The sequence below is a fragment of the Manacus vitellinus genome, unplaced genomic scaffold (assembly GCF_001715985.3).
Source record: "Manacus vitellinus isolate BGI_N305 unplaced genomic scaffold, ASM171598v3 scaffold_13_pilon, whole genome shotgun sequence".
Taxonomy (NCBI): domain Eukaryota; kingdom Metazoa; phylum Chordata; class Aves; order Passeriformes; family Pipridae; genus Manacus; species Manacus vitellinus.
In genome coordinates this window covers 11,526,007-11,553,001 of record NW_021938999.1, presented here as the reverse complement: position 1 = coordinate 11,553,001, position 26,995 = coordinate 11,526,007, and the positions used below count along the sequence as shown (strand labels likewise).

Sequence of the window (26,995 nt, the reverse complement as noted above, 5' to 3'; positions counted from 1 at the left end):
CACTGTTGTTTTTCCTACTGACTGTTCAGCTCCACTATAATCTAGTGCACTACTATCAGGTTGCATCTGCTGATAGAAGTGGGAAATAGTCTCTGTTTTGCCATTGACTGCAAGACATCGGCATTTTACTCTTCAACAGCAAGCCAGGTAGAATTAATTTTCACTGTTACTCTGAATTCAGTTTCTGACTGTTCTGAACTAATATAACTACATTCAACGAAGATAAAGAAATGGAAGAAGGAGGATTTTTTAAATTTCTAAAAGGAGGGATGGGAAGTAAAATTTTGTAACCGCAACATTGAAGTGGCTGGGTTTTTCTTAATAATCTGAACTAACTTCTTTAAAAAAAGCATTCATAAATATTTCAGCAAGTTGAACTTGGACAGCCCAATAAGACTGCTAGGAGCACAATCACTTCAGTGGGGTTTCTTGTGATTTATATGAAGTCATACAAAGTAATATAATAATCTTTATAGAAGCAAATATCAAATATGAAACAAAACCTTGTTTTCATATAGATTGATATTTTTCTATGGTTTTTTTCCATTACATTTTACCAAACCAATTACGTATTTGGATACATTTTAAATGAAGGTTTTTGAAATTTGAAATCAGACTTGCATTTTGCATGGTAAGGCCTTCTGCAATGTGAACCTGAGGCTCTACCCACATATAAAAGCTCTTCCTAGCTTCAAAACAGGCGTTCAGTAGCCCACATAGAAATCGTGCATTAAAAACACGAGTTCAGCAAATAGTACTTGTGCTCTAAATATCCTTTTACAAAGAATTTCTGCTTTTCTCAGTGAAATGATACATGCCAAAAAAAGGGAAACATTAAGACCGAAACAGCCTAAAGTTGTGCTAAACCCAACCTCTCCCCCCCAGGATTCCTCACCTGGTCGATTACCCAGGGGCTGTAGAAATGCCCGTTCTCGGACGGTTGCCACCAGCGAAGCCGAGTGGAGCTTGAACGGGCCTTCAAGGGAATTTCCAGGGCAATGTATCGTCCCACATTGCTGGAGTTACTGAAGAGGAATTCCTGGAGAAGGCTCCACGTGAGGCCCCCGTTGAGCGAATACTGCAGTAGCACAGGCTGGCTCCTGGGGTCAGGTACCCCCTTGCCACATCCCAGTCTCATGAAGAACTGCACAAATCTAACACAAATCTTCCACTTACTGGAAAGATTTATTTTCTACAACATCCTACACAACAAACTGGAGAGTTTGTCTGTTGACTAGCCCAGTAATTTCTTGCTCTAGGAGTCACCTTTAGGAGATCTTATGATTTCCTTTTCAAAGCTTTCAGAATATAAGTAGACAGACAGGTGGGATGACAAAAATTCATTTTGCCTGTGTAGTAGTTCGCCAGGCATAAGAGGCTGAACAAAGTTGGCCATTTATGTTTTGAGCTTTTGTCTGCATAGCAGATGGTGTTGCAAGTATCAGAAACATAATCCTGGGTGAAATTTTTATCCCTGCATCCCATGAGTACAGATTTTAGTGGTAGAAAAGCAACAATGCTCTAAGTAGATCATAATTTGCTAGGAATTTGCTGAAATGCTTAAATTCAAAATAAGCATCCCAGTTTTCCATTGGCATAAATCAGAGAAAATACGGACAGGAGAACAAAGCACATTTCACTTTCAGGGGTCATTTTGTCCATTTAGTCAGCCTAGGAAATTTGTCTAAATTACACCGTTTAAATGTGCTGGCTTCCCTGAAGCCAGCCCAAGCCACCCAGGGACACCAGTGCTTTCATCCCCCAGTTAATTGGCTTCTCCAAAGCAGCACAATAGACTTGTATCAAACTGTGAAATTCTTCCCATCAGCTGATGCTCATAAATAGCTCTACTGTGCACTTGGAGTGGAGGGAACTGCTGCTGTAATGATATTTACTTATTGGACTTGCAGGGATATCACAAGTACTAATTCATGTTTGCACAGTTTTTGCACAGCTTAAGAGTGTTGTATCTGTTCTAATTATTATTGCATTAGTGCTGCCTGGCTCATGGTTAAATGAAATGGAGCAAAAGAAGTTTTATATCAAAAATCTTGTTCTGGTTTGATCTGCAGGTAGATCCACTGGGAGTGGAGGCTGCAGAGGTGCTGGGCAGACAAAGCTCCAATAAAACACCAGACCTGCAAGTCAATTAATTCTAGTCCTCGCTGCAACTCACAGTTTCTCTTGCTACTATATATAACTGCTTTCACTATAGATTATATCCACCTCCATGTACCAGACATAACATATTGCTTGTGCTATAAAGGAGCACTGGGTACCCTCATGGATCAACATATCAACTGTAATGGATTTGCTTCACTGCTGGCAAGTCTTTCTGCCTCCTCAGATTTACTCCAACATTCGCCACATAATTCAAAGGAAATAAACCCAGGTGACCTTGTCTCTGTTGCATCTTTCTGTGCATTGCTACTCTTTCATCTCAATTTTTACTAATGTAGTAATAACCCACTCAAACATAGGTAACAATGTCTGGCAGATAAAAAGCAATTTTAAATATCTGTCTGCTCATCCCACAGATAATTTGCAAAGGCTCTGCCTATTTTGAAACGGAAAAAAAAGATTTTTTTTGTAAATCTAGTAACACTAAAATGTGTGGATATTCTAGTAATTCAGAATTGAAAGGGATTTGATCAGTTGTGATACCTAAAATATTCTGCCCCTACTGATATTCCATGCTGTGCAGTTTTAGCTACTGGTACCCCATGATGGCTATATACTGTCCCCTGTGTTAAATTCTTTAACATGTAGATGTGATGGCAGTGTGCAGTGGATTGCAGACTCCACTTGATTTCAATCCCCAGGTGCTGAGCATGGTTTGCAGCCCCAACAGACACAACTGCTTGCCTGTGTACTTCAGGGGATCTCCTCATAATGAAAGGGGAAGTTTTAATGTGAATACTGAGACTAGTACCCTTAAAAAATGCTTGTTCTCATCATTCCTGGCATAGGCTGAAACCTCTCCCCAAGAACTGTACAGAACTTGGCACGTATGTGTCACAGCCTTGTTTTTGTGCTTTGCAGGTGGCTGATAGAGTCAGTCTGGAAATTAAGAAAATCCCACTGCAATTACTTGAGGTTACTAAAGAGCAGCTTCCAGCAACACCATTGCAATCTGCCTTGGTGTTCAGAAGAGAACATACAGTTATTTGTTGATAACTGCTATTTTTCATAAGCATATACAAGAAATTGAATGTTCTGCTTTGTTTTCCTAAGACAGAAGTAATTTATCTCCATATAACACCTTGAGGTCAATACATGCAAATCCAGCTACAGACCATCATGGAGGAGAGATAAATGACAGTTCTTTGAACATGAGCAATAGGGAAAACATCATTTAGTCTAATGGAGCAACTTACAAGATTGTATGTTTTGTTAAATGGTCTTTAAATTTCAGAATGGTCCAGGAAATAAAGTTAGTGCAGAGAATTGAGGTTTGTATTTACCAAGTTCTGAAAAAAGTTTGCTGTGAGGAATCTTACAAATTACAGGTATCCTTAATATTACACATCACTGAGGAGTAGCTAAGTGCTGATCTAAAAAATACAGTGGTTAGATAGTAGGCATCTTTATAGACCATGATGCTTTACAATTAAACCATTATTTAAAGCTTCAATACCAATGCCAACAAGCAAAAAGTAAATAAAAAGCCTATTAAAGTGTTTCCCAGGGAACCTTAGAGAGGATTAAGGTGTTTACAAGAGATCAGTAGAAAAAAGTCTTGGAGAAAATGCAATCTTTCCAAAGTAATAATATAAGGATATAAGCTAAGATACTGAATAAATTAGAAAACAATGTCTATTTGTTAGCATGCTCACAATTAGGATGGAGATTAATTTATATCAATGTAAAATTTTAATGTGGCTTGCTTAGCATGTCTCACTCATCAAATATCTCCTCTGCAGGCTCTAATGATGCAACATAATTTGTGAATGCACTAAAATATTTGGTTTTCAATTGCTGGTGACAGCTTGTCACCGGCTTGGGAATTTCTCAGTTAATTATTGGGAAAAAAATTGTGCACAATAAGAAGAAAGCAAGCTTCAGAAATGAAAGAATTACGAGATGACAAATGTAAGAATTATACTTCCAGTGGATACTCCAGTTTCAGCAATGGTTTGTAATACACCAGACTGTAAGACATGCAATCCATTTCTCATGTTACGGATTTAGGAAATAAAACTTGCATAAACTCCTGAAGGTGGGGCATCAGATCCTGGAGTTCTTATTCAAGGAAAAAAGTAACATTTAAATGGTTAATCCAATTAAAGCTCAAGATAAATTTAATTTAAAATGATAACAGTATTTAAAATGGAATATTTGCTGGTGTAAGGACCACAGAATATGTCAGCTTGCCTTTACCATAGAAGTATTACATATGTATTATTCTCCAGCATGTTATTTCCTCAATGAAATCCTTTTGAAATTGTGTTACCTGGCTTGTGACAAATCTAGGTCTCGAGTCATCAGCATACGCAAGCCTTCTTCGTTAAAGAAAAGGTTGTTTCCTCCAGACATGATACCACATTTCCTTGATGGCTTTCCTCCACTCACAAGGAGGAATCTATCCGACTCCAGCTGACCTGAATACACAGTGAATACATATTTATGATTTACTCTGAAGTGTTCCTACTGCAAGAGTACTACTTCCAGAGGAAGAGAGATAAATTAAAAATCACATGCTGACTGAAGAAATATTCAGTGTTTCTGATGCCACGCATTCCAGAAAGCTGACGCATATCAAAACAAAATATACAAAATAAACCCATAAGTATGAAGTCTGGGATCTTAGTTTCCAGATATTCATAAAATTTTCAACTTTTCTTCCTTTTTCTTAAGATAACAACAAAGTACTCAGGTCTATAAAGAAACTCTGGGTACCATGTGGTAGCACGCAAGAGCTGGCAAAATTTAAAATGAATAGCAGCACCTGTGAAGGGATGAGTTTAGTTCACAGGTGCTGCTTTATTCAAAACATGCTCTCCTTGCCGTGCCTGCTAGTGGGGGAAGCCTCGAGGGGGTTTTAGAGTTGTGTGTGTGAGTGCTGAGCGTGCCTAGGCATGCATGAGGCTTTGAATTCTCTCCTGTCATCCCTCTCCTGGGGTCTGCTGTGGCTGCTCAGCAGTGGCCCCATGGCTGAGACACACAGTCTGCTCTGAAACCGTGTTTGCTGTAGGAAGCCCTGTTAGATTTCCCTTGCAGCGAGAAATCACACAACCTTAAGCCCTCCATTGTGTGCCTGATTTGCACGCATTCTGTCTGTGCTAAAGTCAAACTACCATCAAAGCATAATTTTCTTCTAAAATTATTTTCTACCTGTGGAGTTTCAGGAAATTCTGTTTCAATTAAGATTTTGTATTCCAGCTCTAACAACATATTAAATATTCACAGACCGTGCTTGCAAATGATATCTAAACTACTCAGCTTGTGGCAATACCCCCCCAGCATAAATTATATTCAGAAGCATGCAGGGGTGAGGAGTTTTTTCCCTTCAACGCTGGGTTCCACTAGGATGGACAGGCAGAATCAGACCCCACCCCAAAGGAGATACCTTCAAAATCATCCTTAAGGAAGTCAGAGTTCTTGGTACTTATTTTGCAGGTTGGCCCAGAGTACCCGGGGTCGCAGATGCACTTGGTGCCGTTGATGCAGCTGCCGTGCCCGTTGCACATCTCCTCACACTGTGGGCCAATGTACACGTTGTCAATGGCCCAAGTCACAGGCTGGGATCCAGCAGGGTAAAATCCTTGGTACCACCTGAACCTTGCCAATCTGAAAATGGCATAAAGTGTACTTATTTTAAATAATAGCTCCATCTTTTTTGTATTCTATGTGTGTACCATATTATGCATATATATTATTCTTTCTGTTGGAACCGGCTTGATAAATAGCTTAATTCTAGAAACTGACCACTAGATTTAAGTTCCTTCAGTACCTCATGCATCTTTTTGTTGACATTCAACCAAAGTACTGACAGAAATAAAAATAACACTATTCATTAGTTGTAATACCAAAACTGAATGACAGATTTGATTTTCAAGTTTTAAAATCTAACCCCTCTTCTCTCCATCATTCACGAGGAGGATGAATGGCTGTGGTCTGATGAATTTGCTCCTGCTTTGGTGTACAGTGCCTGGGTCAGATCTGGCCACTTTCACCCTCTCCTGGAGAGTGCTTCCATCCTGCTTCCGTCCTGCCCCCAGGGAGACCACCTGTGGAGGTGGAGTGGTAGGATCTCACCCTCAATTACACAGAAAGAAAACACGATCTGTCATGTCACCAGATATTCAGCTTGGTTTTGGGTAACTTAATCTTAAACTAGACTGATATAGCAAGTTGTTAATTTAAACTATATTCTCCTTTGGGTGCTGTCCTGTCATTTTTAATTTGCCTACTAAGTGCTACTTGCATCAATGTTGCATATGAAATGGAACCAACTGGGGAAGGAGGGAAAACAAATTGAGGTGGGGAAAAACACTCAAGAGATTAATTTTGTTCCACCTGAGAAAACATTTTAAGGGAGGAAGGAAACCAGAAGAATGAGAAGGGAAAAGCACTTAATTGCCTTGCATGTTTAATGTGTCTTGTTAAAGATATCTAAATTCAGCAGGTGAATCTATTGCACAGGTAGCTTACAATTTTTTTGTCTTGATTTGCTAAAAGGGAATTTTTATGAGGGTATTTAAGTGACAAGGGATAACTGATGGGTGAGGACATTATTAAGACTTTCAAGAAAGATACCCAAGAACCACAGTCCAGGTGGAAGTAAAAATCCTTGACTTTAGTGTGCCCTGGGGTGAAGGACACAAGCGTGAGCTGGAGGTGTTGTAAGCTTCTCTTGAGAGCAGATCTGTGCCTCACAGGCTGGATTTTTTTCCTGAGACATATCAGCTCCTTCTCTGAGGCTCACTCCTGGTGAGGGTGAAGCACAACATGCTGTGCCTGAAGCAGAGAAACTACTGGTCTTGCTGAAGTCAGTTGGGGTTTCTTCTCTGTCTCAACAGGCCCTGGGCTTTTCCTTCAGGACATAACTGGAATACTAATTATTACTTAGAGCTGTCTGCTGAGGACATCAACATATACATATTGATTTCCAAAATTACATATGTAGTGGAAATAATTGAAAATGTCTTCATTTAAACATAACCATTTGACACTTCAGAGATGAAAAGTCTGGGATTTTTTCAGAATTATACAAGGGGTCAGGTTTGGAGCTTTTTTCCTGGTATTCCAGTGGATTCTGGCAGAGAAAACCTCCCTTCAGCCCTCTGGCCCAAGAATTTTTCATGCACTGAATATTCCATGGAAGCTACTCTGCACTGCTGGGTTTGGCTGGCCATCAGCAATGGGCTCATGGCCTGGTGTGTTGGGGAAGGAATAGGAGGGAAGGTAGGCAAACAGGACAGAAACACTCAGGAACAGAGGACTACATCGAAATACCTGGAAGGTTTAAATGAGTTAGGAGTGTGCATAGCCTAAATTTTCATTTGAGGGATGCACTGATGGTTGGGTAAAGGGTCAGAGAATTCTTTTGTGCAAAACTAGAAGCACAAATTAGCTGCTGCAAGAGATAGTTACCTATTCCATGCTTGAAATGTTAACTGTCATAAACCAGAAAATTCAAGTTTAAAATTTAAACATTTTCTTAAATTATTAAACATCCAAGCTTTCCAAACTTAGTTCTTATCTCTTATATACTCTTTTCATACTTTCAGAGGAACATATGGGGTCACTTATTTAGTGGAGGATCCATTGCATGCAGGACTTTCATAAATACTCAGTCTCATAGTTGCATAGACTCATAAAGTCTCATAGTTGCACAGCTCATTTTCATTTATACATGCTACAGTTTAATCATTAATGATGTGATCTTTTACATAAAGTGAGTTGATGCTAGAAGACAGTTTCCCCTGAAAAAGTAAACAATAATGTTTTTACTTTGAAAAGTTACATATTATTATGCCTGCTAGTACATATTGTTTTTCTATGCTATGTGTTATTATCCAACCTGGTTTGTTCCACAAATTTAAGGTTTCTAGTGACTGAAGCAATTAATTTCCTAGAATCAGAGAATTTTGCAGATACATGAGACAGTGAGTATTTAGATCAGACCATGTCCTCACATTGAAGTAGAATTAAGTTTATATGAGCTCATATTTTACTGCATTTTCTGTGAAGTTCAAATTTCATCCAAGAATATCATTGGTGAATTCAAATGGTTAATGCACTGCTTCAAAGAACACTTGAAATGCTTTAGGAACAGTCAGTTTTGCATTAATTTTACCATGCAGCCCACTTCCATTAAAATGCCACCAATTAAATATATGGACAAATAGGAAATTACCTGTGGTTATTCTGCATTAGCATTAGGCAAAATTTGTTTTGAGGAATCACCTGGACACTAGCTAACATTCAGGGCAAAAAGCAGAGAAAAACTGCTCATACAGTCTGCTCTAGTGCCACAGTTCTTACACAGCACTCTTATGCTGGGAGAACATTTTGGATGAAAAACAGAAATGAAAACAAAGCAACAAGCAGCTGGGCAGGAATAAAAGCTGGACACTTACCCACAGAGGTGCAGTTTGCCGAAGTGAATGACCTCCCTTCTCCAGCCCTGGGTAGTGCCTGCGTAGTAAGTGCTGCTTGGGTGGTGCTCAGTGGAGCAGAGGGAGCTGAGGTGGCTGCTGCTGCTGTAGCACAGGGGGAGCAGCAGGTGCCAGGTGGCCCCCAGATCCCGGGAGAACTCCAGCCTTACCGGGTCGGCAGAGGAGCTGTCAGTGGTGCAGCCGATATTGATCTGGGGGCCGAGACATTAAATGCAGAAGATGACACGGGGCAGGCTGTGGGACTCCTCATCAGGAAAATAGTGTTTTGGGAACTCATTTAACAACTGGGATGATGCACTCAGGACATGTATGTGAATGTGAACTCTTGCACATTGCCCTCCTGTCCACGGGTATATCACACTCTGGCTTATCACAAAATGAATGTGATATGAAATCCCCAACTACTTCTACTAAGAGAAAACTAAAGTTAACAGGACAAAATCCCAAAGGAGAGATGTTAACGTTGCTGGATCAAATACATCAGCTCTTGCAGTCCCCTGGCAGGTACTGAAGTAATCACAGCACCTAAAAAACGTGCATTTTTAAAACGAGAAATATTAAAATAAAAAGAGCAAACATAAACTTTTTGTTAAATTGCTGAGCTGCACTATGGTCCTCTTTTATGTTACACTTCCCCCATCCCCCCAAAAAATAAAAAGAAAAAGCTTATGCTGCAGGATGTGTGCTGTATCACTTCAATATGTTCAGCTTTCATACTCACTATGCATTTGCTCATGTATAATGGCAAAGCCCTAGGACACCAATAAAAGACTATCATAACTGGGTTGGATTTATATTCAATGTCACACATAAACTTAGTTTGGCAGTGTCAGACTTCTCAGGGTGTGCTTACAAGATTCTTGATGTGGAGAACAATAGAAAAGGCAGAAAACTTACATGAAAACCAGTTCTACTTCTGAAAAAAAATACAAAATGTTTTGTACAGAATCTGAAACCTCTTAAGACATATTTTCTGCATGCAACCAAAGAAAATTAGTCTGCTTTTCTTTTAACACTGATATTAAGATGTTCTTATAGTCTATATAAAAGAAGAATTAGTTCCTTTACAGGATGACTCTGTCATATAAAACAATATGTACTATACTTACCATGCAATAAATAAAACCCCATTGCTGGTGAAATACAAAGCCTGTAATAAAACTATGAAACATTTTGGCTTTTTAATATATCTTTGTAGCAAAAAAATAAGTGTCTTTCTAACATGCTGTTCTGTAATGAAAATCTATTTATTTCTAAATCCCAGTAATACTTAGAACTCTGCATGAATATTGAAAGTATCCTGCATCAAATTTCCTTCATCACTCTTCAGCACATATGAGTCCCATCAAGCTACATTTGACTAGAAGGGTTGTCTACTCATCTGGAAGCTTAGAGAGATGCTTGACCCAATATAGGTTTTGACTCGTGAGACACAGAGAGAAACTCTACTGCATTATGCATAACTCCTTCATTTACACTAATGTTCTCAAAAACGTGAGCTGAAAACAATGTTCTTACCACATATGGAAGTAAGCATGTAGATTTTATGAGGTTAATGCTCTGAAGACTTATGAATATCTTAAAGTGACCTCAGACATTTTTGTTCTACAGGCTGTAATCTATATTTTAAAACAGAAAATGGTTTGCATTCAATTATTTATGAATTAGTTGCATGACAAACTGAAGTGTGCATGAGTACACACCTAAACCTAGTTTTCTTGGAAAACCCTTAGTATCATTTTAGTAATTGTTTATAAACTCATACAATTTGCTGTTTAATGCTTCAACATGCTACATCTTTGTTAAAAGAAGCCTGGTAATTGTGGCATGGCAATTTACATGCCAGATTCTTTTACAATTTCTTAATGACATTATAATGACCTCTCTAAATTAACACATAGTAGGCTAAGTGGTTACTCCCATCAGAAGCTCCCCTAGGCAATGCACAGTTTAGATTTTAGGATAAATCAGAAACACAGTTAATTTAGATTCTCTGTTGTCATTGGGGTATCTGTTTCCACTGACTGTATGAGAAACACAAAAAATACGGTCCTTATTCATGAGCTTTAGTTAACTCCTTAAGATGGGATGACTTCAGGCCATCATGACCGAACAAACAGCTTCGTCTAGCGTGTCTATGATGTGGGCAGCAGCAAAAGCAAAGCAGAATCTTGTCTCTCTGAGAAAGCACAACAGTGCAGTTAAGCCAGCAAGTAGGGAAAATTATTTTCTACTGTCACAGATGAAGTTGTGGCTCTCCACTGGATGCTGTACTCTCATCAAACAGGCTGTGCAGTGACAATTTGGACCTTGATTATATTTTGCTCATCATTTTGCCTGCCAGTGCTGACTCTCCAGCTCATAGGACATGGACTTACTTTAATGCTATCAGTGCGAGTGTATAGGCATGGACAAAGTAGTAATTTAGGCAAGACAGTAGAAGACTTTGAGGCAGAAATCTCCTGTGTATTAAAAACATCATGATACACCCAGATGAGGGGAAGTAATGTCCGAGCAATTACAGGGTAAGTTAGACAGGCTTCTCTACTTGGCAATCATAAGAGCTGGGCAAATACAACAGAGCAGAACGTGGAAGAGCAGAACTCATGAAACAAAAGGCAAAATAACTTTCTGAGGATGGGTACCTCAAATTGGATGATAGTATTTTCATTTACACTCAGGTCCCGTGTGGTAATGGAGTGCTCTCCAACTTCATTTGAAACAAATACCATAGCTGAATCTTCTTCCCTGTAAAAAAAGGAAAGGAATACTTCAGACTCAGTTTATTATACAGCCACTTCTTCCTTATGTATTGCCAAGAGATGCTTACGGAGCTCTTTTAGATGAATATGGGCAATAAAGCCCAATGTTTCCACCAGGATAGAAAAACCAGTTGTCCTCTTTAGGACCGAAGTCAAAGGTATCCAAAAGGATAATGGGATTCTTTAAGTTATTTCCATCAATAATGAGGTCATCAATAATCCATATTTCTTCTTTTTTGCCTACAAAAAAAGAGAAATATTGCTATTAAGACATAACACTACTATTATTAGAGGGCAGAACAGCAGCCAGTATTTATGGATTTTGTGGAGAAGAGGGTGCTAAAAGAGTGGCTTCACTATTTTGATTTTCCATTAAAATGGAAATGGAAGATAGAAAGTTTTCACTATTTTATGAAAATAGTCGCCATACTGCTCTGCAGTCTGGCCCTACAGAATTAACTTTTATTCCCTAAATTTTATGAAAGTCACAGCAAAACGAAGAGTGAAAAACTTATGTTGAACAATTATCTTCTATTTAAATCACATTTACTTTGAAACTCTATCATCAATGTCTTCTTCAATTAAGAATCACCTAAATGGGCAGTTGCTGTAAAGCCCAAGCAGCCTGAAAGTGCAATTTCATTCTACAACTTTTCCTTGCACTCAGAAGCTTGTGTTTGCCTGGGAAGAGCTCTTTGGCAGAGAAGAAAACTCTGAGTGACCTTCTCTCCAATGGATTATGTATTCATACATGTTGGAAAACTGCTATTTTCAAACTGGAGCGGAGGGATTAGATTGACAGATCTTTTGTGTAACTGTTTTTCATCTATCTAAAAGTGTTTGAGTTGATCAGAGAAATTTGAAAGGTTTCTTTTTAATATAATTTCTACTTACGGATAATGTCAGTAAGAAAAGTTCAGATAATTGTTTTAGGCTGGACACATCAGCAGAATGAACTGGAACTGGATTGTCATGACCAGATTTAAATTTTTTTGTTTGTTTGTTTGTTTGTTTTTGTCTTTGTTTTTGTTTTTTTGTTAGAGGTGTGCAAGGAATTTGTCTGCATGGAATAAATTGTTGCTGTTTCACCAAGTCTAAATGATCCCTTAATGTCAGTTTCTGCTAAGAAATGTGCTCAGAGTAACTGAGAGCAGAGGAGAGCTTTCTTCAGCTGTCACATCTCCTGTAATCAGGAGCAACGAGCTGCATTCCTCTTGTGGTTTTCTAGTCCTTTACAATTTAATCAAAAGATTAACTGCTCAGTACATACTCTTTCTAAATGGGTTTTTAATGCCTAGTTAATTCTGAGTAAGGTAGGCCCAGTTCGCATTTACACCTGGGACACTTTTGTGTAATTGGAGCATCCTAGTGGGGCCTCAGTGTAAATGAGAATGAGGTCCATTAAAAATAATGAGAGGAACCTGAGTTAAGTTAACTTTATTGGTGTTGCTTGATTGCCTACTCCCTCCAGGGCCAAAGCTGATAGTCTTCTGTGCACAATCAAGGGATATCAGGTTAAGGTACTTTCACTTTAGAGCATTCAATAGCTTTGTAAGAACAGTAAACATAATCCCATGGTAATTTTAATTGAAGGAGTTCAAACACAAAAAAATATTAAAAACATGATTTAAGAGTCTCTGTAACTCTTCAGTTCAAAAATCCCAGCCTGCTACAGATGCTGAGCTGTGCAAGTGTGGACCTGGATTCCCATGGGGGTCTCTTCCTTACCGTTGTTGTAAGGTTGCCAGAGCCTGAACCGTGTTGCATTGTTTTGGGCTGCATAGGGCAGAGGAACGTTAATAAAGAGGACATCTGTAGTCTGTGTGAAGTAAAACTCATCTATCAGGTGCCAAGTGATGCCACCGTTGACAGAATATTGCAGCAGGATGGAATGAGACCTCTCGGGGGTGCCTGGAGCAGAGAGGACATGGATTTATGTTCACTAAAATCTGGTAAGTTAAAAAATGCTTCTTCAAGTATAAATACAATTAGGTTCCTCTGACATCTATTACAAAGAGTGGTCTTCCTTTAGCAACAACTTAAGCTGTTGAGATGTTATATAGGCATTGCATACATACATCTTCCTGAGCTTTCCCTTGCTTGTCTGTCTGCAAAATGCTAATGAATTAGGACCTAAATTTACATTGTTGTTCATTATAAGTACCCATCATTTAATTACTTAGCTATCCCAGTGTTATAGTTTTTTTAGATTAGAACAAACCAGCTCCTTCTACTACAGACATTTTCCAGTAATTCCATATTTATTTGCTTTTTTGCTCAGGTACAAGACATTATCATTACCATCTGTAGCACCCACAGATAAAGACATAGTCCTTATCCTCACAAATTTAGAGTCTTTGGCTCTAACTGCAAACACTGCTAGAGCATATTTGTGCCCAGAAACAATATAATTGATGGAAAACACTGAGGATCTTTATTAGCATGTTTTAACAACAACAAAGCAATATTCTGTGCTTTAAGCTGGGCCTAAATATCAGAGGAACTGACGGTAAAATTTGCATTTTCTAACTACCAGCTCCTCCTTTTTAACTTAGAGCTTTAAAGAATGAAAAAATAAAAGGCTCTTTACAGCCCTAGCTATTAACACATGCTAATTAGAGCCCAGTACTCACACTTGATGCTGGTTACTGCACACAGGCTCAGCCCCCAGCATATATTTGGCCTATGCTTAACTTGCTGACCAGGAATATCAGTTCTAAGTGATGGTATTTCTGAGCTGAATTCTCACTCAGACAAATTTACACTCTCTGCTCCCTTCATGGTGTGGCACAGTGATGGCATGTCCCCAAAAACTCAATCTGAGGGCAGAAACTAGCAGAAGAAAAGGACTAAGAGACAGTTCCTTCATCCCTGACTCAGTGCACATCACCATGCAAGTTTCTCCCATGTTCTGTTCTGTTCTTAAATTAACCAAATTTGCTGAAACCAAAGTGCCTGATGCATTATTTTTTTCATATTTTGGCAATGATCATGTATAGAAATATTTCCAAGGCATAGTTTTTGAAAGAAGTCTTCACAAAGATTTTGCTTATAAACATGAAATATTTGACATGTTATTGTTTTGGGGCATGGTATGTTTTTGGCTGTTATTGTTTTCTATCTTTTTGATAAAGTACTAGAAATAGTACTAAATAGCCAAATATATATGATTAGGTGTCTATTAAAGGAAATCAATCACAACTCACAAAGACCTGATTTTTACTTGTCCATGCAGAGATTTGGCTAAGACACTTATTTAAGAAGAGGTAGTTCAAAACTGTTTTCAAGCTGTTGTTGGCAAATGAGAAGTCAGTCAGAGTCCAGTCCGAGAGTACTAAGCTTCCTGCAGAACCTATGGATGTCTTTCTTCCACCAAAGGGAGAGGAGTTTTTGCACATTCAGAATTTGGCCTGAGAGTGACAATTCTACAAGCAGTGCTGGGAAAAACTTCTGAAATTGCATGGGAGTGACTCAAACCCTCAAGCAGGTTAGTGGTTCTCTACCATGTCGCTCCTGACTTTGATGAAATTATTTTGCAAAGCCAGAGATTACTGGGGCTTGGAGCAGGGTAAGACAGAATCATTGGATTGAAAGTCCGTATACTAGAGAAACTGTCCCAAGCTTGTTAAACCAATGCGTAAACTTGTCTTGCAAAGTCTGACTATTCTTCACATACAATTAAATAGAATTTTGGAGTTTTAGTCATCCCTAAGATATCTACTAGGCAGTCAAATGGTTAGAGCTTTTAATGCAGTGGAATGAAGCTTGAAAATGAAAAACCCTGTAGTTCCCTATAAGTCCCTTAAGTAATTTATTGTAGGCACCATTTTATGACCTAAAAAACCAATAAATTAATTTTTTCCCCAACATAGTGGAAAATCTCTAAAAAATTCTTGAGCTATTTTGTTTTGCTTCTGCTCAAAGACTGCACTAAGTGTGCTGTTTTTGACACCACCACAGTTTACTTTTTTCTTGGGAATGGCACAGGTTGCCATGCAGGCTGGAAGCAAGGGAAGGATGATGCAAGATTTCAAACAAGTTCCCATATAATCGATCATAAACTGATGATCATGTACACTTAAGTTGAAAATGTAAATCCATATTCTTTCCTGTGATGCTACTGTGTACTAGTAAAGCTAGAGAAGTGATGGGAAATCAACAGTGATCTTACCTTTGGCAATAAATTTAAATGAAAACTGGATGTACACGGTATTAGTGCAATCTAGATCTCTTGAAACAAGCATTCTCAGTCCTTCCTGCAAATAAAGAATATAAATGTGAATCTCAGTTCCCATTATTGGAGATTTTCTGCATCTTACTGTTGCTTGGATGTTGTCTGTTACTGACTGCTGGTGGCAGCAAGAGAGGTAGTTGTCTGTCCACACCTTCTCCCAGGCAGAAAATGAGGACAGTGATAGCCTTGGCAAAGTAAGCCACAGTAAAGGAAAGGGATAGACATGGATATGTGTCCCACCAGAGGCATAGCCACATGATTGGGTACAGACATAGGTACAGCTCATTTGGTTTGTGCTCTGAACCACTGGGATGTGATCTGATCTGCAAGCACTGACTTAGGCATTAAGTCCAAGCTGCTACACTCATATTTTATGCAAATTGTGTAGCAGCCAAGCACCCTAATTTCCAGGCAGGAACACTTCTCTCTAGGAGTTCTTTACTGTGCCTCTGAAAATATTTTCTAAAAATATGCTTCTCTGGGGCAACCTCTTGGCTTAGAACAGCAAGGAAAGGGTGCAGACAAGAAACCTCAGAGGACCCCTAAGGTCCTGTCCATTTGTAGAGATGAGCTCAATGTTGTGTGGATTCTGAGGCCACACCCAGTCAGAGATCTGGCAAACTACCTCTCAGAGCCTCCCTCTTTCTCAGACCCATTCCCCCAGTGGAACAATCTGCAGGAACAACCAATCCAAATTTTAGACAATTCAAATCTTGTGATTTGGGATTTAAATAACCTAAAGACGTTGAACTGGAGTCAAGGTTTTGCAGACAAATATTTCTAAAGAATTGATTTATACACCAAACTTCGCTTTTTTTGGGGTACCTGAATTCACTGTATCAAATGAAGACTCGTGTGAGCTTAAAATTTGTGTGCTTATGTGAACAAGTCTTTCTGTTATGCATTTTATTGAAGAACTGAGAAGTCCAGAAAATATATTTTCTGGCCTTTTAAAATCTGTAGTTAGCAAAGAAGTATTTAAAGGGCTAGTAAACATCAAAACTATAGAACTGAGTAAAATACAGGCTAACTACACAAACACAGACTGCAGTCCTGACTAATTTGTATTATTCAAAATACTAAAAAGCCAACCAGGAGATTTCAAGACGATTGTAATGTGTACCATATTTCCAAATAGTTCACTTCACCTCAAGAATCTTGGTGCAGAGATTTTCTTTGGTGGTTAAGGAGGAATTTATTCCACAAATGAAAGTAATACCCAACAAACAGATGAAACTCATTTGTATATAAAAGACAATTGTGACAAACATAGTGCATGTTTAGGGCAGGAAAAGACAAGAAAAATGAAAATGTCAAATTCTAGCCTAAAGACTTTGACATAAACATATGTGGAAAACAATAAAAAAATTATTTTCTGTTTTTAACTCTACTGGGTTTTATGCATTTTTTCAGTGTAAGTAATCTCTGACCCCTTTGAAAATGAGAGCTGTTCCAGACTTGATGGTATCACCGTTCAGGTTTCCCCTCTCAGCACCGTAGACTTCAGGCCAAAGGTCTGGATGCAAGTTACCATTGAAATCATCCTTCAGGACAGATGGCAAAGGAAGGACCGGGACACAGTATGGACCTCCAAAGCCTCTGTCACACCTAGCAACAAATTGGGAGGAAAAGGTGTTATCCATCCAGCATAGATAAAACACTGCTTTCTACAAAGCAGGTTAAGCAGTTTTCTACTTACATGCAATGACCTGAATCACAGATGCCGTGACCTGAGCACATCCAGGGGCACCCTGTAGCCAGGACCACGTTATCGATAGCCCAAGAATCCACACCAGAAGCATAGTTGTACTGAATCCATCTGAACCGTGTTCTGGGAGAGCTATTAAAAGCAGAGTAAATGTGTTTCAGGATTCAAAATTTCTCCTCCATAAAGTGCTAAATAATGAAGAAAATCCCGTGGACTTCAGGAGAAGAAAAGCGTATTAATAAGCATGGCCCCCTTATTTGGAAAAGATTCATATTCCAGTTGAAACTGGAAGTTTCAATTTCTCAGGTTAGTTTTTTAGGCAAAATTCCAGCACATTCTAAATGAAGGTGCCCAATATGATAATTGAGAAGGAACATTGCTGTGACTCTTGCTGATCAGCAAAGTGGTTGAGCAGAAATGAGTAGTTCCATTAGCATTTGACAGCTCCATGTGTGGCTAGCAGAGTGGAAACAATAAAATTGCTTCAGTAAAGTAAGAGGTAATGAAAGTTCATTTATACTAAATGTTGTGTAAAGAGAAAAACAATGGTTATATATGTCCATATATATATATAAGAATGTATGAATATATATGTACAAACATGCATGTGCATAGACACTGCTGTGCTTGCTGACTGCCTTCATATCCTCAAAAGAGGAAAGTATTTTGGAAAAAAAATTATTTGGAAGATGATACATGGTCCTCAGGAGTGAACTATGGAATTAGAAACCAAGATGTGAACCCCAGTCCTGGTTCAACTATTGTATGTCCATTTTTACCACCGTATTTTCTGGGTGATGAAATTTGCAGAGGTAATGTGTAGGGTGCTTTGAAGAATTACAGATCTATTCAGAACAATGGTAAGCAATATCATCATCACCTGTTATCTCTACCCTAGAGGTTTTATTTAGAGAGATGTATGCCAGCATATCTGCCACATCCAATTATAACCATATGAAATCACAAGGAGGCAGGCAGAACGCTCCACCCGGTCTAAAGGGTGAGGGTGGCATGTCCAGTAACGTGTTTTGACTTGCTGAATATCATGACTAACATGCCTAAATGTTGGATGACAACTTACGTAGAATGACAGGAAACAGTACTATGTGAAAGGATGGTTTGAGGTATTAATTCTTGCTTCTTATTTCATAAATGTTAGAAAAGTTGGTTTAGCATTCTTGTTCTTACTGTCATAGATTATAGGCAAGACTTAAGAATTCACTCATCAAAGTTTCTACTTCTTTAAATTCACATTATAGCTTATGAAATATTTTGAAGTGAAATTTAAAATTCTGGTGGCGTGACAACACACATTTAAAAATTTAAAAGACATGCAGAACATTCCCAAGCTGAGGGATGTTTGCTCAGATTAGATCAGCAAAACCTTTGTCATGCTAAACAGCCAGAAGAGCAGTGCTCACTTGGTTGAGGGTGGGAGGTAGACAGTAACTCTCTTCCAGTTCTGGAATCTTTCTGAAGTGTAGATGGAGCTCTCAGTGTACTGCTGACAGCCGATTGTTGGAGGGACACACTCCTCTGTCACCAGGTGCCAGTCTCTCCCATTGTTTAAAGAATACTGCAGGTGAATGCTATGGGAATTGCTGTATGGCTTGCTGCAACCCATGCTCAGCTCAAACTGCAAGAAAGTGGAGGCTGATACATGGAAGTCCCAAGTCTCAGCATAACGAGGTTTTCCTAAGAAAAGAGAGAGAAACAACAACAAATCAGTATCCCTTTAGTATATGCTTTCAGTACTGTCATTCAACTTTTTTATCTTTATCTTCACCTTTTTTCAGCCTTCTCTTCCCTGCAGATTACTATATGCCTGAATTTGTCTATACCTCCCATCTTATAAAACTTGACCCATAAATAATTTATAAAATGCACTCTTACAAAATGTAGCAATGTTTGATGACACATACCAATGTTTTCACTGAACATCAGAGCTGTATCCATAGACAGGCAGTCAATGTCTACTTGACCTCCTTGTATTCTGTACCAGCTTGCTTGTAAATCCACAGTTCCATCGAATTTATCCTGGAAGCCAGTCTGAGAGCTGTCATTCATCCCTATGAGGACATCATCCAAAGCCCACTGAGCTGAATGCTTCCCTATGAAAACCAGAACAGACAGGTTAGTGGAGTCCCTGTAAGTTGTTTTTTTCTGCCCATATGCTGTGTTCACCCAGTGAGCAGTGCTCAGTCTATGTGACTAAAGACTAAACATGACTTAAACAAGACTAAAACATCACTCAAGGATGCATCTGGACTCAAGAGTATGTTTCTATTACAGATAAACACAGTATTTCCCTCTTCTTTTCTTTAGCTTCAGTGCCTTTTCCAACATACACTCTCCCTGTATTTGAATGAGACACTCCCTGAGCCCCTAGATTGGGGATTTTCATTTTACAGGTTACAACTTTCCTGCCATTCCCCATAGCTAAATTGGAAAGGCCTCTGTCTAGTTCCCAAAGTAGCTTTTGTATAAAAGAGAATAATACACAAAAGAAAATGCTGTAGGCTCTGGATATAGATAATATTTATAGAAGTGCTGTTCTCCTTCCTGGAAACCTCTCTTCTCTTGCTTTCCAGCCTACAGGAATTTCACTTTCATAATCATCTCCAGCCCATTGCTTCAGCCCTTCATTTCAATTCACCTATTTACTTGAATGCTGAAAAAAACATTTTACTGAACAATCACTGCCTTCACAGGAGAGGAAGGAAAGCCTTCACAATAAATTGTGAGCTTGCAGCTACGGGCCAGGAGTTTTGTCTTGCCACTATGAGGAACGTGGGTCATTGCTGATAGGGCCACTGTGCACCGAGGTATGGCAGACAAAGGACAGTCCACAGAAGAACTAGCATTTGTAATAAGAAATGGTTGTCACCAGTAGATGCTGGTATGGAAGGTGATATTTCAACCTCCAGTCATAAACTCTCCCTTCTACTGGGAGCCACAGGGCTGCTATCAGGTGGTCTTAGAGCCATCACTCTCAGCAAGGACAGATGTCATCCAGCTGCTGCCAGGGCAAGTGGCCATGAGGAGGACACAGATAGGGAGCAGCAGGTCTGACATGGCACCACTCACCAGTGCAAATGATTATCACAGAATGATGGTCTGTGGTGCACCAGTTGCTGCTGAGCACTTTTTCACAAAGGAACTGGCTTCTTAACTAAATAACATCCCTCTTGCCTTGTCTACTCTCTTACCTAGTGAGGGCAATTAAGTCCAGCACATACATTGTAAAAAATGTATGAATAAAATCAGCCATCAAAATGATAAATAACATCTAAGAAGCTGCATACCATAATTACCTGAATGTAAGCTGTGTGCTTTGCTCCCCAGGGAATTGCTGTTAAAATGTACTCTGCTGTATTTCTGAATATCGCCTTATTTTTCCCGTAGGGATCCGAGAGATGCTGCCTTGTGCAAAGGCAAGACAATCAGGACACTTTCAATAGTGGTAATGTGCCCTCATGCAAGGTGGGAGCTCTCAAAGTGGCTTTAGAAATCAGTCAGTACTGGGGTTTTACTTTGAGCTGAGGATGTGGGAAGTGGCTGAGTGGGTTTTCCAGGTGCTGCAGAAGGCAGGGATGCTTCTGGGGAGAGGAGGGGGTCCTGTTTTGGAGTGGGAGATATTTTTTTTTCTGAAATGTAATATTCTTTCCCCCTCTTCTCTGTTATCTCAGCATCTTTAGTTTAAGCTTAGCTCTTAAACAATTTTACTCTTAAGCCCACTCTTCAGCTTGGTGCTCTAAATGAGAATCACGCCTGCAGTGTGACTCAGGAAAGCCTAAATTTGCTCTTATGGCACCCAATCGTTCAAAATATTGTATTTTTGGTAAGCTGAGGTTTCTGCAGAACATGTCCATATTGAGTGGCATTGGTATGTGGGTTGTGTAAAGCTGCTTAATGAATGTTTAGGATGGTCTTGCTTACCGTGTTGTGGCTGCCACCAGCGGAAAGCAGTGGCAGGGGTTTTGGCCTCCCGAAGTAAGTCTATTGAAACAATCTGAGGTTCCAGGTATGACATGAAGTCCAGCTCTCGCAGCAAATGCCAGGTGATCCCATTGTCATTTGTGTATTGAACAACAAGCCCTATATTTAAAAATAAAACAAGAAGTTAGTCTCACTGTACAGAGCAAAGCTGGGGGCAATTCACCCTGTACTCAGAAACTGCCAACCCCCATCCAGTGCATGCCTTTTGACATCTCACAGAACCACAGAATACACTGAGTTGGAAGGGACCCACAAGGATCGTCAAGTCCAGCTCCTGGCCTCACACAGGACCATCCCCAAAAGTCACACCATGTGCCTGACAGTATCATCCAAATGCTTCTTGAACTCTGTCAGGCTTGGTGCTGTGACCACTTCCCTGGGGAGCCTGTTCCAGTGCCCAACCACCCTCTGGGTGAAGAACTTCTTTCTAAAATCCAGCCTATCTCCCCTATCCTTTTGGCATCTTCTGGCCCAGGAGCATTTTGTAGACAAAGTCTTACTGCAAAGGTGACATGGGTCACCAGCTGCCACACATTATCTTGCCTGTCTTCACCAAAATCAAAGGATCAAACCTTTTACAGTCTCAGTTGAAACGAATGATTGTACCACAGCAACGATAGGAATAATGTTACTTTTTTGTACAGTCAGTATTTATTTCATGTTGGGTATCCTTGAAGCTTGTGTGGGACACTAAGTTGTAATTCTGATAGCTGAGCTCACAATATGGGTAGCTCACGATTCCCATACTATGTATACAAGCTCACAGCATCCTTGGAAGTAAATTAGAATATTTAGACAATTTAAGATAGTCTTTCCATCATACACACAGTATGACAAATACTAGGACATAACAGAATTTTGAAGTCACTTATGAGCTCGTCGATAACACAAGAAAGAAGCACCTATGTATACTACTTCTCTGAAAACTCTTTTATACTGGAGTATGTTCAAGGATAATGGACTATTTTTTTGGGTCTTATACTGGTGCAAATGAGAGGAGAATCAAACCCTCCATTTAATCTACACTACAAGATGACAGCTTTTCTCAGTGAGTCAGTGTCAATGTAAATGCCAAATATCAGGAAACAGTCCACCGATGTTAAGTGATTTACCCTGAGAGGAAAATTAAGTTTTCTCATCTACCAGATGTCTGGTCTGTCTTCATGCAACTAAACCACTTTACATGGTGAATCTGCTCCCAAAACTCTGCTGATCCCTCCCAAACACAATATCATGCCTCCCACCCCAGTAACTTTTAGCATGTGAGTAAAATAGGAGAGGAGGCATCAAGGAGAAATGAATTTATTCAGACTAAATAAATTTTCAACTGCAGATTTATAATTTTGCATTTTGGGCAAATCGTGCATAAGCTTGGTTTGGAAGGAAATTTTTTATTAGACCCACTGGTGTAGTTGAGAAACTGAACAAGTTTCAGGCACACAACTCTTCTTCACGGCAGAAATGGAGGTTGCCCACTTTATCCCAAACTTGGATTTCATTCCTTTTATTTCAGACCTGAAGAAAGTTCTGGCTACTTGTAAATTTTCCTATTTTCCAATACTACAAAGTAGTCTAATAAAAGTTATTACACCTTGTCTTGCAAACAATCTTTTTGATTTTTTTAGAGGCATCAAAAGGCAAAAATTCTGCAGAAGATGCAAAATACAAGAAGCTTATTATAAAGAAGTGAGGCTTTACCTTCATTCCTAGCTCTTGGTCTGTTGCAGGAGTTACCAACAGTCTTGCTTCCAATTTGTACATAAAATTGAACTAGTCTGTTAAAAAAACAGTATAAAGAAGTGTAATTATCTTCTGACAGCACAAGATCAGTCAAGATAATTTTCCTCTCTTAACTAATGTGGCGTTATCGGTTAGGTCATTATTTCAGGCTCATTGATAAGGTAATGTTCTCAGAGAAATCAAACATGGCTATGCTAAACAGTGGAGAACCCAAACCAGAAGAAAGTAATGTGGTTTATTAATACTGTACCTAATAAATGAATTTTCGGAGGGAGTAGCAGAATTTAGCAGTTCTGTCTCTCACAAAATGTGCAAAATCTCCAAAGCAGGCAAAGCTGCTCCTTACATCAGATCTTACCTTGATTTCTTGTAACTGGAAATTAGATAAAGCTTAGATATAGCATTAGAGTTCTAATAAAAAACTAAAAATAAAAACTAAAGCACCAATCTTTTTTTGATCCTTAAATTCTTGATGTAAACAATTTTTAGTGAAATGAGCTCATTGAACATTTTGTGGACCCTTTGATTTTGAATCTATACATTTTGATTTCATTGAATATCCTCTTGTTCTCACATTGTGAAATGGCAAAAAAAGTGTTCCTGATCTGCTTTTCTTGCAACTTGCCCCTGTAGTCAGTGCTTTTATCACTTCCCTACCTTCTCTTGTTCCTTTCTACTGCAAACCATGGCAACCTTTTCATCTGTGTCTCTGCATGAATGTTTTTCCACATCCTCCATTTTCACAAAACTGCTTTCTGCAAGCCTTCTAAAGCCACAAACCCCTTTGAGACAGCCTGGCTGGTTTTGACAAAACTCTGGATTGGCCTGGAACATCCACATTTAGCTATATCTGAACTAATAATTATCCCATCTTTGTGCTCCAAAATATTGTTAATTTTTTTTTTCCAATCTGCAGTGATGCCCTCGTATTCTTGCTGAGCTGGTATTTTTTAATTGTGACTCTGTGGTTTCAGAGTAGTTTACATTTCCTGTTAGATGCTCACTGTCGTGCTATGTAGCAGCAATTAATTTCAATTAATGTCCTGCTGTTTGCTCACCAAATTTCACTGCATGTCTCAGACATTCATCTGAGTCTTATTGGGGCATAACTAACATAAAGAGCATTGAGATGACTGGGAATGCCATCACCCCCTCATTTACAACCTTCTTCACAGGTTGTCTGCATTGCACACCCAAAACAGCACCTGAGCAGAGCACAGAAACTGGACTCAACCCCACAACGAGCTTTTGCATGCTGCAAGTTGGCAATGCCATTCTCCTCCTTGTTTCCCAGCCAGTTTTTAAATTAGGATGTTGAGAAAACAGGCTTCATTAATCCTATTGCCTGTAGATAACTTCTTTATTTAAAATACTACTTTTGAGGTGAATTTGTGTCTCTGTGTGAAGAAACAAGGCTTGATTTACCACTCAAATAATTCCCCACGAGGATAATTCTTTTTGCTTTAGGAAATTTGGTCCTAATTTTTGTAGTGACTTTGGTAAAATCACAGACCAGCCACAGGACTACAGCCAGAGTCAGTACGATGCAGACAGGACTCCAATTTCCCGCATCCACTGCTACATACACAGTATCATGATCCTCTTCTGATTCTAAACCCAACCACATTTCAGTTCTGTTATCAAAATCTGTATCTCCTATCTGAGATGTTTTGTATATCCACAGGGACTAGGACAAGCCTGAGTATCCTCATCAATCTCATTTCTAACATAACCCCATAGATACCTCAAAAATCGTCAGGCTTATAGTACTACATCATTTAGCCAGGTAGGTCCTGTTTGTTTGCTGTAGCTCTGTTGTCTGAGACAGTATTAAGGCAATAAAACATCAGACAGAAGTTTCTGAGGTGAAAAGATTTACAGTCCTGTGATAAAATTGTCTTTTATGCTTGTCGAAAGTAAAGATCATTACAAAGCAAAAACAAAGGACAAAAAACCCTCTTTCTGCAGAAGGGTGAATCACCCCATCTGATCCATAAGTGCCTGACCCAGAACATCCCTGAGGTGGTTGTACAGTCATTAGCAACGGAGCCTGTAAAGTGGACAGGAGCCAAGACAGCTAACAAGCCAGATGTCACCACTTGGAAAAAATATATATTCCATGGTTTTTATCTAGCTGCCAGGTAGACACTGTGTGCAAATGCTCCTACTGAACAGATAGCGAAGTGTGTCATAAGGGACAGGACATCAAAATGGGAGGCAGTAGCTCATCAGCAACCAAAATGCATCCATGGATCAGACTGTCAGTTGACACAGAAGGGTAGAAATACTGCCAGCGAAATTGTGCCTTTGGTGTATTGGGCCATACAATAGGGAAGGGATGGAGGGGGTTTTTGAAGTGTAAGGCAAAAAAAAATGATCTGGGTGAAATGAATTTTGACACAGCTCTCTTAGTGCTATGGGACACTCTTGATATCTGGGAAAAAAAAAGTGTAGTCAATCATATAAAGGAAAAAAGAGACAAATAGGACAAACAAGGCTATGATTATGATATCACTTAATGTATATACTAAAAATTGAGTGGTTTTTTATGATCATTGGCTTCAGGGCACAAGCTTTAGTTTTAATACTCTTAGTGTGACATCTGAGTTTGGGAGTGTCCTGTTGGGCTGCTTCCCTGAGCAGCACAACACACCTTAGGTTGGCAAATCTCAACCCTCTGGAGCAGAGTGAACCAGGAACACTGAGCCCCATTGGACTCTGCTCTGCTGGGAAGAGAAGGGTGAATGGGAAAAGGGTCTTTGTACTTGAAAAAAAGAAGAAAAATTATTTACATTCCTTACATAAAGTTTACCCTTTACATTCAAAAAACTGTAACTGCAGCAAGATGATGGGGAACATGCATAGGTAGATCTGCAGCAATTGCAGAATGAAAATAAAACTTTAGTGTCTTGCAATATTTTTCCATTTTTCAATCAGGCTCTTCCATGGCTGATTTAACAAAACAAGATCTTAAAAGGTCTGGGAAAACACTATTAACCTGAAAAATAAGCAGCTTAAAAATCTACTGCAGGAGTCTCAGCCTTCCTATTCACAACCCTCAATCCACATATCTAACAGTATGTCTTTCAAGGCATATTTTCCTGCTGTTTACCCAGTCACCAAAACCTCCCAACCAAAAAGCCCTTGCAAAAATAAAAGATAACTGTGCAGGGGCTAAGATGACCCCTAATAAGATAGCTGAATTCTATGCAAGGCATTATTGAATGCACAAAGTAATACCAAAATGGGAAAGAGTACTTCCCTCTAATCTCCTCTTTCAAGTGATATTAATTTTAGCTTCAATAATGAAAAAAAAATTCTAGGCTGAGGAATTATTTTCTTTTTACAGGATGGGTCTTTCAGTTAACCCCTCACACCCTCACAAACTTAGTCTGCCTTTACTTCTAGTAAAAAAAGACCCAGTTTGTGTTACAGTTGGAATCAAACATTAAAGTGGCATGCATCTGTTCAAAGCAAGGTGTCTGAAGCTGAATGTCTACATTATACATGGCCAACATAGACTGCCTTATAATTAATGAAAGAAAGAAAGACATGCTTCCAGAAGACACAGCACTGGCCTTTGCTAGACCCTATTTTAGGAAAAGTTGTGTTGCCCTTTTGAAGCAGTTATTCTCTTCTTGGAACACAAAAGCAGAGTGGGGTAATTGCTGTAGTCTAAAGGTCCATGCAGCATGAGGTGGCTACTACCCTTTAGCACAGACTGAAGAAAGCAAAAAATCCATGTTAGTCCCATTTGTATTTTGAGAAGACCACTGCGTTTGCTCTGTCTAGCAAACAGCTCAGGGTTGTGGCTTTGAGCTTCAATTGTTGAAGGAAGTTAACCTCCTCAGCGTGATGCTTAAAAAAAAATAAAGTGTTGATGTATTTTGAACAATCAGTTGCAGCAGAAGAGCAGCTCACACAGTGA

General features: G+C 39.2%; 1 protein-coding gene across 1 annotated transcript in view; it reads right to left on the bottom strand.

Moving 5' to 3' along the window:
* Positions 1-26,995, bottom strand: part of RELN (reelin) — a 265,985-nt gene that overhangs the window by 33,096 nt on the left and 205,894 nt on the right. The window contains exons 31-44 of the mRNA XM_018068188.2: positions 23,026-23,102; positions 21,268-21,426; positions 19,251-19,439; positions 18,750-19,023; positions 17,320-17,460; positions 17,051-17,228; positions 15,558-15,642; positions 13,115-13,297; positions 11,455-11,626; positions 11,270-11,372; positions 8,586-8,815; positions 5,570-5,790; positions 4,454-4,601; positions 896-1,154 (exon numbers count right to left, since the gene is read on the bottom strand). Coding sequence (XP_017923677.2) covers positions 896-1,154; positions 4,454-4,601; positions 5,570-5,790; positions 8,586-8,815; positions 11,270-11,372; positions 11,455-11,626; positions 13,115-13,297; positions 15,558-15,642; positions 17,051-17,228; positions 17,320-17,460; positions 18,750-19,023; positions 19,251-19,439; positions 21,268-21,426; positions 23,026-23,102 — 2,419 coding nt within the window. The remainder of the gene's footprint in view (positions 1-895; positions 1,155-4,453; positions 4,602-5,569; positions 5,791-8,585; positions 8,816-11,269; positions 11,373-11,454; positions 11,627-13,114; positions 13,298-15,557; positions 15,643-17,050; positions 17,229-17,319; positions 17,461-18,749; positions 19,024-19,250; positions 19,440-21,267; positions 21,427-23,025; positions 23,103-26,995) is intronic.